Source organism: Pteropus vampyrus, unplaced genomic scaffold (genome assembly GCF_000151845.1).
Source record: "Pteropus vampyrus isolate Shadow unplaced genomic scaffold, Pvam_2.0 Scaffold131, whole genome shotgun sequence".
Lineage (NCBI taxonomy): Eukaryota > Metazoa > Chordata > Mammalia > Chiroptera > Pteropodidae > Pteropus > Pteropus vampyrus.
In genome coordinates, this window is record NW_011888912.1 from 2738589 (window position 1) to 2752878 (window position 14290).

At 54.1% G+C, this 14290-nt stretch overlaps 1 protein-coding gene across 2 annotated transcripts; it reads right to left on the reverse strand.

The window, feature by feature from the left end:
* Positions 1-416: 416 nt before the first annotated feature.
* Positions 417-12922, reverse strand: ADIPOR1 (adiponectin receptor 1). 2 transcript variants are annotated; one of them, XM_011367292.2, is made up of 9 exons: positions 12778-12899; positions 12394-12591; positions 7477-7714; positions 6117-6230; positions 4583-4754; positions 4005-4191; positions 2877-3064; positions 1531-1724; positions 432-1271 (listed from the first exon to the last, which is right to left on the reverse strand). In XM_011367292.2, the coding sequence occupies exons 3-9, from the start codon at positions 7615-7617 to the stop codon at positions 1143-1145; spliced, it is 1125 nt and encodes a 374-aa protein (XP_011365594.1). In that variant the 5' UTR covers positions 7618-7714; positions 12394-12591; positions 12778-12899; the 3' UTR covers positions 432-1142. The 2 variants fall into 2 exon arrangements, with proteins under 2 accessions (XP_011365595.1, XP_011365594.1); XM_011367293.1 differs by lacking the exon at positions 12394-12591 and having other exon boundaries at positions 417-1271; positions 12778-12922.
* Positions 12923-14290: the final 1368 nt, after the last annotated feature.

Sequence of the window (14290 nt, forward strand, 5' to 3'; positions counted from 1 at the left end):
CCCACTCACCAGAACTCATCCCAGGTTGAGCACGACTAGTGAAGGCACAGAAAGGCATGCAGTAACCTCCTGATGAGATGCCCCGAGCAAGGCGTTTGAAAAGAAACTCCAAAGTAACACGCAGCAGACCTCTGATATTCACAAGGGATGTAGCCCAACGCCTTGAGAGTCTTCTAATTGTTAGATAGCACTACGGCATACTAATTTCTCTAACAAAATTCTGTGCAATAAGTAGAGAAATACAAGGCTGTACCGAGGAGCAGATGTCAGGGATTCAGCATGGCTCGCTCAAGGGCCTGCACGTCAGCCCATCGATGGCTGTGATTCAGATTTGTACCTCGGCAGAATCCGGTCTCACTTTCCCGGTTTTCATCCTTTGGAGCTATGTGCAAACAGCTGAGACCACACGTGTTACATCTCTGAACGCTAACTGTCTTCTGTACTTTCTTTTATTATCATCATAGTCTTTGCATCAAGATACATAGCAATGATAGCAGGTTTCTTTTTAAAGCTTAGTATTAAATATTAAATATCTTTCCCCATTTTAATTTTACATTACTCTGCCAAGAAAAAAAATTAAAACTCAAGTTATCCGGAGCCTGGACACACTGCCATGATTCGCGGGGCTACATCGAAGTTGGCGACCCTACTCTTCCTGCTGTGTGAGCAGGCCCAGGCTCTAGAAGGATGGGACCGGGTTTTTTTTTTTTTTCTTTTTGAAAAGTGTGCTACAAAAACGGATGGCCTGTTATAAGCCAGGTTACAAAGTAAGGACGGGGGTCAGGGAGGGACATTTCCTTCCAGAAACAGAATTTCCGAAGAGTCCCAGTCCATCGTTTTTTTTCCCAAAATGGTTGGAGGAGGATAAAATCTCAACGTGAGCTTCGAAGTACTCTGTGAGGGGACGCAGTCGCCTTGCTGAGGAGGGGGCTGCAAGGAGGGGCACAGCTGAGTCAACCACCCGCCCTCCTCCGCCAGGAAATGGAAGGCTTGTTGCCAGGGGGCAGCAGGCTGGAGCTCGCTGGACCGAATCCCTAAGAGTTTCTCCTGCAAACAGACAACTCAGACTCTCCCTCTCACTGCAGCAAAGAAGTTATTCTTAAAAGCACTTGGGAGGTCCCTCGCCCGTCAGGTGGCCAGGCTCAGAGAAGGGAGTCGTCGGTGCAGCCACCTTCGAGGCCGTAGCGGAATTCCTGAAGGTTGGAGACCCCGTAGAAGTGGACGAAGGCTGCTGCCACCACCAGGACGTGGAAAATCTGATGAGACTGAAACTGCGGAAGGACAAGAGCAGAGCCCTCAGGACACGGCCAGGAGGGGTGGGCGCGAGGAGCGGCGCGCGCCTCTTCCGGTCCCTCCGTAAAAATTTTTATCACCTCAAAATGGTATCTTTACGGTAGAAAATTTTTTAAAAGTCCTGTCAGCAATGTACCAAAATGTTGCTATTGGTCACCCGCCGCCCCCCACGCACGCATCTGCGCCCCAAACCTCAGGCCGGCCCGGCCCCGAGGCCTCGCGGGGCGGTCTCCTTACCCATATGTCGAACTTTCCAGGGAAGAAGCGCTCGGGGATTCGAGCGGCGTACAGACCGGCTCCGGTGATGTACATCACAGCCATGAGGAAGAACCAGCCCATCTGGCCCACTGTGGTGGCCTTGACGAAGCCCTCGGCGATGGTGAAGTGCATGGTGGGCACCACGCCACTCAAGCCCAGGCCCAGAAACACGCCTGTCGGGGCAGACACAGGGCCGTCAAGGAGGAGGCAGCCACTGCCCCACTCTGGAGCCAAATGTCCACCACGAGCGCTACTTTCAGGCCAGGGAACTCGGCTCCGGGACGGAGCACGGCCACGGCCGGCACATGCGCCTCGGGCATCCGGCCGGGAAGGCCCGGCGAGAGCTAAGGCAGCGCCGCCCTCGAGCGGCGCCGAGAGCAAACAGGCCTCACGCCTCGCTTGTTAGGAAGCACAGGTGCACACGAAGTCAAAAGCCTCTGATGGCCGACCTGGGTACAGAAGCTAGATGGCAAGGCTTTAGGTGGTTTGCGAGCCAGGGAGGAGCAGGATGGCTTTCCCGTTCAGATCATAAAAGCCTGAGGTCACCAGGACTCTGACCCCGAGCAGGCAGACACGCCAGCTCAGAAGCTGTCCGTGGCTCTGGGATACACACGTAAGGGCAGAGGAAGGAAAGAACGGGCACCCGTCTCAACGCCACTGCACGCCACACGCCCGGAAGGCAGGGTCCGCCTTCTCCATTTTCACAGACACCCTGTGAGAGCACAGTGCCTGGCCCGTGCCCAGTGCTCCAGGAGGAGTCCGTCCCTTTATCCGGAGGGTAACACATGCCAGACACTGAAAAGTCTAAAGAGGTAACTGCTGTGTCACTGCAAGTGACAAAGCTTCAGGCGAGAGCCTCAGGATGTCCGTGCATCTCGGTGCAGGCTCCGCCAGCGCCTGCGTGAACGCTGCTCGAGGCCTGCGCCCTGTGAGATGGGGGTGCTGCTTTACTGCTGTCGGCGACGTGGGCCCGCAGCGACACAGTCCAGGCACTCCGCTTTCAGCCCTGCTTCGCGTGCTTAGAGCTCAAGGCACTACAATGGCCGTGCTGTGTACATTCCTAACTTTCTCAACCCAAACGGAAGAGGGGTCATCTCTCTGTTGCCGCTAACTGGCCAGCTTGGTATCTGTGTCCTATCAGGGTTCTACTGCGATGGTACGACACTTCGGGGGGAGTGAGCTCTGAAAATCCACGCTGTTCCGAATGCGCTAAACACAAACCAGGGCCTGGGTGGGGTCCGCCAACTGAAACCTGAGGGCCTGGGGTCCAGCCTATCAGGCTTGAGGTCCAAATACCTGTAAGGTTACACTGTCCCCCTACCCACCTGCTCTCGTCTGCCGGTGTTTGGGGGTGGCAAACCGGTCCCACTGTGCCACAATGATGGCGGAAATGCCCAGGACACAGACGATGGAGAGGTAGATGAGCCGGGGCTGCGGGGAGCAGTAGAAGGAGTAGTAGAGCCAGGGCACAAAGCTCCCCATGATCAGCAGAGCGATCCCCGAATAGTCCAGCCTGGAAGAGACCACGGGAGCGGGCACGTGGACGGAGGGGGAAGTGAGGAAGTCTTACGCTCGATTAACTGCTTCTTTCTGTTCTTCACCTGCTGCCAGATGTGACCATCCCCAGTGCCCCCTGCTTCCCACATGCCTTACATACAGCCTACATCCCGGGTCGAAACTCCACAAGGGCAGGCACTTCTAGCGTGCAGTGGAAATGGTTCTAAGATCCCCGCTCACGGGACTTCCTCTCCCTCCCTCGGAGGTGAAGGGCCACATCCCCAGCGGGCACTTAACTCGGGAGCTGTCGGAAGCCCGCGGCACCTGCTTACACTGAGGAGGGCTCTGGAAGGCCACGTTCTAAATAGCGAACTTTTCAGCTGGGAGTATTTTTAAGGGGCACGGTTCTGTTCTGACTTTTTAACCGATAAAAACGTGTCCCTGTTACTGGTGTTACTGGAAAAACAAAGTCACCCGCCAGCACCACCAACACCAACAATCACAACAAAACAAGCACGCAGATGGCACTCCCAGCTTGGAGCTGGGGACGATGGAAAGCCCTAGATGAAGGACCTCTGTGGCCCCAGCGAGGCATGGGTGGCAGAGATAAGTACGACCCGGCGGGACCCAGCGGAGCACACGACACGCCCTGCCTGGCTTAGGCCGACAAGAAGGTAAGATGGCACTGGGGACGTGGCCTTGGAAAGCAGCCCATGGACACTTCTGAGTTCCACATGGAGCAGAAACACGCCCCACAACTGGGCTCCGGGAATTTTCTGTGAGGGGTTTAAGGGAAAAGCTCCATCGCCCCACGGCACCCACGAGATCGAGAGCCTGTCCTCCGGCACAGCGCGGCAGCACTAGGAGTCACTGGGGCCCCAGTGCTCAGTAGCATGGGGGTCACGAGATGAGACAGCAGCGCGCGCATCTGCCCTACTGATGTCCTCCCATCTCACTTGGAAAAGGTCCGCGAGACTTTCTCCGAGTGACAGTAGACGGTGTGGAAGAGCCAGGAGAAGCTGAGGCACAGCACCGCACCCAGGAAGAACATCCCGAAGACCACCTTCTCCTGCAGCGGGGCCATGAAGTACATGTTCGGCCTCAGCATGGTCAAGATCCCCAGAAAGAGAAACAGCACGAAACCTGGAGGGACCAAGAGGGGACAGGGAGCGCGTGGTGACGCGGATGGCGCCAGACCCGCACTAAAACCGCAGGGCCCAGCTGTGGGGACCGCGGCCAGGGAAAATGGCGCCTGTCGCACAGACCCAAATGAGACCGTTTCAAAATGCTGGCATTTTGCTGTGGGAATTTACGAAAAAGAAGTGTCGCCACGCAGGTCCCGCTTCTCCGGTGTCCGCCCCGCCACCCCGCCGCCCATGGTCTTAAAGATCAGTGCCAAGAGTCAACCAAGCTCACACGAGGCCAGCGACCACTCCATCAGGACGACTTGTCCCTCTTCCTCCCGGGACAAAGGCTGTCCGACCCCTGGCCCCGCAGCGGACAAGGGGACGGCACTTCCCTCGGTGTCGCTCACCGAGCAGATGGGTCCAGATGTTGCCAGTCTCTGTGTGGATGCGGAAGATGCTCTTGAAGCAAGCTCGGAAGGACGGCATGGGTGGCCGGTGGCCGTGCAGCAGGTAGTCGTTGTCCTTCAGCCAGTCCGGGAGCACATCGTATGGGATGACCCTCCAGCGCCCTTCCCAGACCTAGAGCACAGGCGACCCTTGAACACATGCTGTGAACTGCACGTCCACTTACACACAGATTTTGTGCACTAAACGTGCAGTTGGCCCTTCATATTCACAGCTGTCACAGCCACGGATTCCGCCGACCCCAGATGCAGGGGCCGACTGCACACACTGACCTACACCACTCCAGACAAGGGGCCCGAACACCCTGTGGGGGCCCTGGGACCAAGCCCCCGCAGATACCACGGGGTGACTGACACTTCTGGGGAGTCCAAAGTTACCAACGGGTTCTCGACTGTGCAGGTGCTGGTGGCCCTCACTCTGTGTGGTCCGACAGCCAGCTACACATGCATTCTCTGCTAGCAGGGCCCTCAATAACGCGAGCCTTCCCAAGGAAGAGGCCTGGCAAGGGTCAGACTGGGAGAGCATCGGCCACGCTCTGGATGGCTCAGGTCACGTGGAGACCAGCCTGGCCCTGGGCAGAGCCAAGACAGAGCACGGATGAGCCTGTCACGGCGCCAATCCGTATCCTCAGCACTTTTCTTAAATCCTTTGTCCTTGTGTCAGTTTATCTGAATATACTTCAGCGAAAGTATTTAATGAAAATACGGTAGGACCTCCTTGAAATTTCAAAATTCAGTAAATACAGTAAAGAAAAGAAATAGAAATTGTATATGTGGCTTTTTAAAATCATACATTTTAGCCCCACTTTGCCCCTCTCTTCCAGGAGATTTTGGCTGCCCCCTGCTCTAAACCCCTTCCCATTAGATTCTAAATTCTTACTGGGTCACACTGTGCTTTTAGAGCAGGGGTTCTTACCCTAGGGGGTACATGGACAGGGACAGAATCCGGGGAGTAGATGGAAATTCGGATGGAAAAAAAATTATCTTCATGTTCGCTCGCCTTTAACTAAAATTTAACATTTCCCTCAATTACATATGTGAGCAACAAACCATAGTATTAGAACTTGTGACTCTGTCCCTAAGAGAAATCGCAGATATTTTCATACATCAGTTTTGCAGATACTGAAATAGTTTGTACTCATCACTACTTAGAACTTACACATTTTAATAAAATATGTTATAGCTTGTCATTAATGCATGTTTAATTTATTAATAAAGGAGCCCGTATTATGAGATCACATTTCAACGTTCTGATGATCGTCAAAGGGATCGATAGCAAACAATTTAAGAACTCCTGGTTTAGAATATATTTTGAGCGACGCCTAGCACATTAGTCAGGAAGAACTTAGCTGGCTTCCCCCCGGACTCACTCAAGCAGAAACACGCCCCACGCGTGCGCACAGGTGCCCGCTGGCCGCGGGGGCGCCCCGAAGCCCGCCGCCCCGCCCACCCCGGGACGGAGGCTCCCTGGCTGCACCTTGTACACGAACTCCTCCATCTTCTCCATGGCATGGTGGGCCTGCAGGGGAAGTGTCAGGACCCGCACCTCCTCCTCCTCTTCCGGAGGCACTGGGCATGCTTGCTCTTCAGCCTGTAGGGAAAAGATAAACGGAAACCAGTGCCAGGAGTCATCGCATAAACTGTTTCAGATCGGAGATAAACAGAGAAACCCAAACTCATCGCTCTGTGCCCAGCCTCTGCTCCCAGAGAACGACAGTTAATGAGCTTACGACACTGAAGTTCGAGTCCCCACCCTCGTCTCCAGGATGCTTCCCAAACACTTCTCTCCCCCAGACACTAAATTCTCGAAAAAACAGGAAAGACGGCGTCTCGGAGCTCCCCGTAACAACTGAAATGCGTCCCGGTTCCCGGTTCACTTGACACTGGGGACGCTCCGACGCCTGGATCGACATCTGCAGAGCGGCTCCCAGGAGGCCGAGGGCCTCAGGACCGGTTCTGCGGCAGAGGCAGCACGGCTTTGCACCCGGAGGGGCCCAACACAAAGTGTGCACGTGTGGGAAGCATCTGCCCACCAAGGAGACGTCCCTCTGTGTGCCAGGCTGTGAGCCACAAGCATGGAGAGCCTGGCACTTCAGCACCTTCCCTGAGCAACCCCCTCTCTCCTGGAGATGGTCCCTGGTCCCTCTTCGATTCTGTGATACTGGTTCCTGTCTGTCTACCCCAATGTCCGCACTCTCTGGTCCTCAGTGAGAGTTCTTGGGTGGCAACGGGACTGTACTTTCGCTATGGCCCCATGAGAAGACCACGTTGCCCTAGGGCCGCTGCAGCCGGAGGCGACTGCAGAACCAAGTTCTGGCTGACGGGCTGTGGCGGGGCGCCAGACAGCCCAGGCCCCGCTCCGCCTCGGCCCGCCCGTGCTGCAGGGTGCGGGCGTGATGCGTAACGTATCAAGAACGGAGGAGCTAGAAGGTGCCCAAAAGTGGTGGAGCCTCTGTGTCAGCCTTGGGTTGGTTCCATCTAGAATTCTTTTCCTGGAGAGAGACTTCTATCTTGTCATAGATACAGGGATTTTGTTGGTTACCGGAAGCCACACCCAGCCCTAGCCGCTCCTCACTCGCTCCCAGATGCTTGCTACTTACTGACTTTTAGGCCTGTGCTCAGCACTGGGTTCTCAAGACGAGTGAGCTCGTGAGATTTTACAGTGGGAAAAACAGACAAAGAAAAAGGCGCTCATCGTACAGCAGGGTAAGGACTGAGACAGGCACCCCAGGGTGCCGCGCGTCCTGTCGGGAAGCGGGCGGAAATCTTAACAGACGGAGATGCACGGGGTCTAAGGAGAGACCGATCCAGGGACTGGCTCCGGGGACACCACTTACTTTGGTTGGGGTGGCGATGGCCCGTTTGCCCTTCTCTGTTAGCAGGGGTCCCAGTTCAGCCAGCTCCACCGTGTCCGTGTCCCTGTCACTGGCGGGAGCCCCGCTGCCCTGTGCCACCACGGGTCCTTTGTGAGAGGACATCTGGCTGGTACCTCAATACCCTGCAGCTTCAGTTTGGGGAAAGGCTGGGTTGTCTCAGCCCGAGGGGCAGGGCAGAGAGCCCCTGTGGTGGCAGACACTGAAAGCAAACACAAACACGAAGGCTGTTGACAATTTTTTCCCCTCCCAGTACCACTGCCACAAGTCAGCGCTGAATAAGGCACGAGCTAATGAATGCACAGCCTGCCTCCGGCTCTACGGGACGATACATCGCCAAAACGAAATCGATTTCTTCCTCTCCTTCTTCAATATCACCTTCACTCAGAACCTCACTAATCTTACCAATAAGGCTGAAAATATAACACCTGGTTGCTTGCCTTCAAAGGGCCTGAGTTTTTGTACCAAACTGTCACCACAGAAAAACGGCTACTGACCTCAACACCCTCCCGCAGGCATAGGGCCCATTCAGTGAGAAGAAATAGCCTGTCATTCCCAAAGCTCTTCTGCCCAATAAAGGTCTGGTTTTGAGATTGTGGAGCAAAAATATGAAGTCAGCACCTGGCTGGCTGTAAATGCTACACAACCTCCCGAGCTGAGAAAGGAATTAAACGCCAACCAGATGCAGTCGGCTTTTATCTAGCAAGGCTGACAAGGGTGCCTTGCATGCAAAAGCAGCTTGGTTGTGGGCGAGATGCCCAGTGGTTAATTCCTCTGCAAGGTCTACTAATTCTGTTATAGGATTACAGCCTGGGTTCAATGCTTGGATAACAAGCTTTCATCACAATCACTCCTGAAAGTAACCAACAACCTACCTGGAAGCAGGAAGCTGAGGACGAGGAGGCAGCGCTGCCCCTTGCCTGACACATACCAAACAACCGGCTTGGCAAGAGCCTGCCCCTGCCACCGCAGGTCACGCCTGAGCCCCGCTCAAATCAGGTTTCAGAAACCAGAGACAGGCACACAGATCCTTTAGGAAAACCAAAGAAACTCAGACCTTGGTTTTCCAGGAAAAGTCTTAAAAAACTTCAGGTTTTCCTGAGTTAGGGTCCAGACAGTTGTCTTTAATCAGGCCTCAGGGAGAAGAAAATAATATTGAAAAGAGGGGAAAGTGCCCAAAGTGTTCCACTACCTAGTGTTTTTCTCCCAGAAACAAAGGGGATCGTCACCGCCAGCCACAGCAGCAGCCAGGACGTTGGCGTTTTCTTGCGCCGCTTAGGGCCGTGCGAAGAGGGCCCGGTAACACCTGCACACGGAGCGAGCTGTCACGGGAGTGGACACGTGAGCTTACAGAACCCGAATCTTTTACAGCAGTGGGCAGTGAGTGTGACTCTGTTCCCAAGGGGGAGACTCTCTCCCATAGCTGGCCCCTGTACAAATGACTTCACCATCGCATACCAGTTCTTTTTTTCAGCCAAGAGTAATCGCAAGTCCTTGTCAGGGACTATAGTTGTGTTCACGTGGCCAGGTGAGGGCAACCCTCAAGTTTTAAGACCGTCAGTCGTGCAATGCTCCACTCACATGCACGGCCGAGAGCGACAGGCACATCTAGCCCGAGACATCTAGCCACTGGACCGCGGACCTTTGCACGTGTCAGCACAGAGGAGTTCCTCTTTCTTCAAGTGTGCAAGACAGACACAGTCGCAGCTGACAGTGGAGCTCACGGAGAACAGAAAACGGGAGGCCCCTGAAACCTCAGGAGACAGGCAGCCCCCGTGAGAAGGAACAGGGGAAATCTTTTTCAATAGGCTGACCACAAAACCTATTTTCTCAAAGTGAAGTACTGCCGAATCAACACCTTTACTAAGTAAGAATTCATACCAGAGCAAACATCCATAGCTTTGGCATCTCGGAGAGTAAGTCATGAAAGGGGAACGCACGTGGCGTAGCTTACTGCTGGCAGCGCTGCGGGCGCAGAGAGTCTCCCCAGGTTCTGGTGCACATGACTACATGGGTGACCAACTCATACATGAGGTTCTTTAGGGAGAACCTCTAAACCAGAATGGCCACAGCTCAGTTCGGTTTTGGTCCCTGGGTGACCAAAAGGCTATGAGAATAACAGAGGCCAACTTGAAGTTGGGCAACCGGGGCCTGAGGTCAGATGCGGAACCTAGCTTGGTATTGCTGTAACTTCCGCTACTGGTCTGAAAGGTTCTGTGCTCCCAAGTCCAGTGTTCTCTTAGGGTGACCTTAGTCTCTTGGCCATCATCAGTCCTTTCTCTTTCAGGCCAAATCGCTTTCTGCTCATTCTTCGGAATCCCTCCAGCTCCTCCGTCACTAGCTCCTACGCTCCCTAGACCCAGAGTCACTAAACCTAACGCCCCAGTTAACTCACAGATCAGCTGCCAGCTCTAAGTCATCACACACACACGTTATCATGCACTCGAGTATGCCCGAGGACGCCACCAAGGGAGCAAAGTCCACCGCCCACTTTGGTCTTCTGAACTGCAGCGACGCAGACAGAGAAGGGAGAGACACGGATCAGAGGTCTGGCAAGAAAGAAGGGCAAGTAAGATTAGGACCTGAAGATGGAAGCTCTGCCGAGAGGGCCACTCACAAACAACCGGCAGCCACGCAGGGCCCGGATCTTCATTCTATGAAAGCTGCGGACTCTGTGGGAGCATTCCGGAGAGCCACATGCACTTCAGCTTCCCGCCAGCCTTCTGTATCCTCCTTGGCACTTTAGAGCAAACACATTTCACCTCAAACTCACCACACCTAACACAGCAAAATATAACTGGGCCAAACTCCGCGGATCGCATTTTAGATGGGATTTCTCCAATTTGAGCTAATAAACTATTACCACTAAGCTTTCCCACTGGATAAACTACGATATTAGCGAACGAAGCTGGGGAGCCAGAGAGCTGTTTGTGCTCTTGTAAGTAAGATAGTCTTGTGCCAAGCCCGGGACAGGGCTGATTCTTAATCTCTAGGCAGTTAGCTGGAGAGTTTATTTTGCTCGCAGTTTTTGAGACATTTATCCAGTTCCTAAGTTTTCCAAGCTGGAGCACACTCCTTTCCTGGAGTTAAAGGTACAAAGAAGTTCCTAATTTGGGGTCCCTGTACCCTTAGAGAGTCCACGGGTTGGCTGCACCTACGTCTGACTCTCACTGTTTTAAAGCAAGACTAGTGTAGCAGTAAAGACAAAGAATACAGCCATCTTGTCCACGTACTCTCTTCGTCAGGAAAGGTGGTTTCGTAGCACTGCTCGGGGAAAAATGGTCGAGGCAAAAGCCTATGTTTCAAAATTACCCATATGCAATAACAGGGCCTCCTACTTGACGCCGAGAGTCACCGCCCTATTTCCCTTCCTAGCTCTTCACCAGTTAAAGCCATCCCAACAGAAATGGTCTTTTTGATCCTGAACAGATTAGAAAAAACTCCACTATAAGGAATAAAGCTTTGGGATGTACAGATGCCTGTTTAGTTCACCAGTGTGACTGCAAGTAGATGGGACAGAATAATGTGTCAGGAGTATTCAAAGAATTTCAGTTTGGCTTAATTATAGAAAAATAGAGATCTCCTAGGGAAATTGCCTAGCAAATAGAGAATGAACTTACTGGCCAAGAAAGGAGCACAAATTCAGTGGGAGATTTCAGAAAGGGCCCTGACAGGGAACGCTGGGAGCAGGGCATTCTAGGAGGGTACAGCGGTATGAACACAGCACCTTGAAAGAACAGCCCCCAGGGCAGCGAATGACCTGCTTTTCCATAAGGGAGTCTAGAAAGGTAACAGGAGACCAGACTGAAGAAACTCAAGGGAGCCTAAAAGCCCCCCTGCAGGGGCATACCCTACCCATGAGCAGCGGGGCTGGTAGGGTACTGCTGCTTCCTGAGACTGGCCTGAGATTCTTTCTACTTGCAGGCAAAGTGGCTGGTTCATTTCTTTTCTTCTCTTATTTATTTTTTTTTAATTTCTCGGGAATCACGTCATTTCTTGGCCACTGAGAACAAAATGCTTTCAGATCCTACTTTGCAAGTAGGTAGTTTCGTGGCGGTCTATTCTATCACGGACCTTCACAGGCAGCACACAAGCTTTGAAGTCTGCTTCCCCAAGTCCCATCTACAGGGGAACAGAAGTTACTCCTGGAATAAAGAAATTTAGTGGCTGGAGCTGGGACCTGCTACCCTGATACTGCAATCTGTTAGCACCACCCATTCTGAATTCCTACTACTGTACAGACGCTACAAAAGCATCAGGAACAGCAGCTGCACCACGACAGGTGACCCAACCCCTACCGAGAGACAAAAGCAGTGAACAGAACACACTACTTCATTTCAGAGAAGAACCAGCCATTACAGTGTTTACTTGATTTAAATTGGCCGCTTAAATCCCTGCTGTTTTCCAGTCTGCCTTCTAAATACGCGGGGGGAAATACCACGGTGTGTCCAGCGAAGTACTATGTAGCCCTCCTATCGCCCCACTGACACCTGAGACTGTCAACTGAAATGCGCGTCGCCAGTTTCCGACCGCCTGCGAACCACGAGGGACTGAGGGAAAGTGCATAGCCCTTAAAAATCGCAGGCGTGAAGCTCAAGTCTCAAACGTAAGACGGCTACATCGACACGAGATTTCTGAGGGAAGGTGATGCCGATTTCCCCCAAAGTAGTTTAGATCTTGCTAACATTTCCGCCTTTACGACTACCTTAAATAAAGGTAAATCGTTCACCAACCTCCCCTTCTCCAACAGCAAGGTGTGAGCACTGTTACGGTCTGGTCTGCCAAAGACTGCTGGGCGAGGAACTCAGGGCTCCCAGGCCACCGAAGGCAGGCAGGTGCTCCCCGGTGGGACCCAGGCCCGCACCCCCACACCCCACTTGCCTCGCGCGGGGGCCTGGGGACCAGCCTTAGCTCAGGCCTGGCCGGTCCCAAGCCGGAGCCTGAATCCAGACGTCTCGCCCGCCGGCGGGGCTGGGGAGACACAGAGCCCAGCAGAACTGCCGGCCGCTGGAGAAAGCTGGAGGACGGGCAGCCGACCCGCCCTATGGTGGCTTCCGAGGTCGCCTCGGAGGCGGCGCGCTGTGGGAGGGGCCGGAAATGTTTACAACCCTGACAGCCGCGAAGCCGGGAGGCCCGGCCGGCTCCAGGACCGGGGTCTCGGGACGCTCGGGGCGACCCCGCAGCAGGCCTGGTCCGAGACGCCCGGGCCCCCGCGCTGCACCGATTCCCTCCCGCTCGCTCGCTGCGGCGTCCCCGGGAACTTACGGCCGGGCGGCGGGCTCGGCTAGGGGCGGGGGCCGCGGACCGGGCGCTACATCCCGCGGCGCTGGAAGCGGCCTGCGGCCGAGCGGCCCCGAGCCTTACGCGCTCCGCGCCGGAAGGGGCGCACAGCCCTCGACGTCACCTCCGCGCGCGGCCCCCCGCGGCCCCACCACGGCCCCGCCCCTCCGGCCCGGCCCCGCCCCGGCCCCGCCCCCGCCCTGCGGGACCACACCCCGGCGGCGCCCCCGAACCCCGCCGCGCACCCGCCGTCTACGCTGGGCCATTTCCTGCATCTCCTGTGACCGACGCCGGTCGCCCGGCCTTCGAAACACTTGATCCTTCTTCAACCGCCTGGTCCCTCCCTCCCACAAATATTTATTGAGCGCCTATCACGTGCAAGGCACTGGGCCAGACCTAAGTTTGGCTCATGTTATTTCTTGTCATGAACACTGACTAGTCTTGCTTGAGAACTCGTGCTCCCACCTTGCGGCCGGAGTGGTGGCCCTGGAGTGTGCGTCTGGGAGATGACAGAGGGATATGGCCCTCCTCTGAAGCGTACAACACATGATCTGCGGGACAGACCATTTTCTCAGTTCTCTGAAGGCCGGTGCGTAACCAGCGCTATCCTGATGCAGAGAGGTACTAGATTATAGCCTCAGGTGGGTGCCTCGCAGCAGCGGGGGCAGCTCTCTTGGGGCGGGTTAAAAAACTGGGCTCTGGACTCACAGAGACCCAGCTTTCTGTCCCTGGCCAACCATGATCCTGAGCTGCTCAAAATGATAATTACTGAACTGCTCAAAATGGTAATTACCTCTTTGGAAAATTGGGATTAAATCACTATTTCACTGGGTCTATGTCAGTGTTAAGTGAGATAATTTATGCAAGCTTAGTACGATGCCAGGCAAATGCTTCATAAACATTAGCTATTATGTGTTGCTCGCTGTACAAAACCCTCAGAAACACTCATAGTCCACATGACTGAGTTTAATTTTCTTCAGAGGGAACAGCTGTATGACCTTTGCCAAATCCTTAATCTAAGACTCACAGGATTATCATTAGGATTACATTACATGACGGCATTTAGCAGTGCCTAGCCGATGGCTGTTAACTTGGCAACGTGAATTCTTTTCTTCCTCTTCCTCTGAGTCTCTGCAACCCACACCTTGTGTCTCTACTATAGTACCAATCACACTGTGTTGTAACTATCACTTGTCTATCTTACTCCAGACGAGTTCTTTGGCAGGGTCTAAGACTACTCTTGGTCACATTCATATCCTCAGGGCTGAGCACAGTCTTGGCACGTGGCAGGTCCTTAAATGTCTGTATGTTGAGTGGATGAGGCAGAAACCAGTGCAAAACAAGGCAGAATGTCCCACCTGGTGAGCAGGTGGGACATTCTCTGTGCTGGGTTGCTTCACTATCTGAACCCAACCACCCTAAGCTAGATTTCCCTTTCTGGAGGTGAGAGAGTCAACTGTCTCTCACTGTATACACAGCTGGAGGCAAACACGTACTG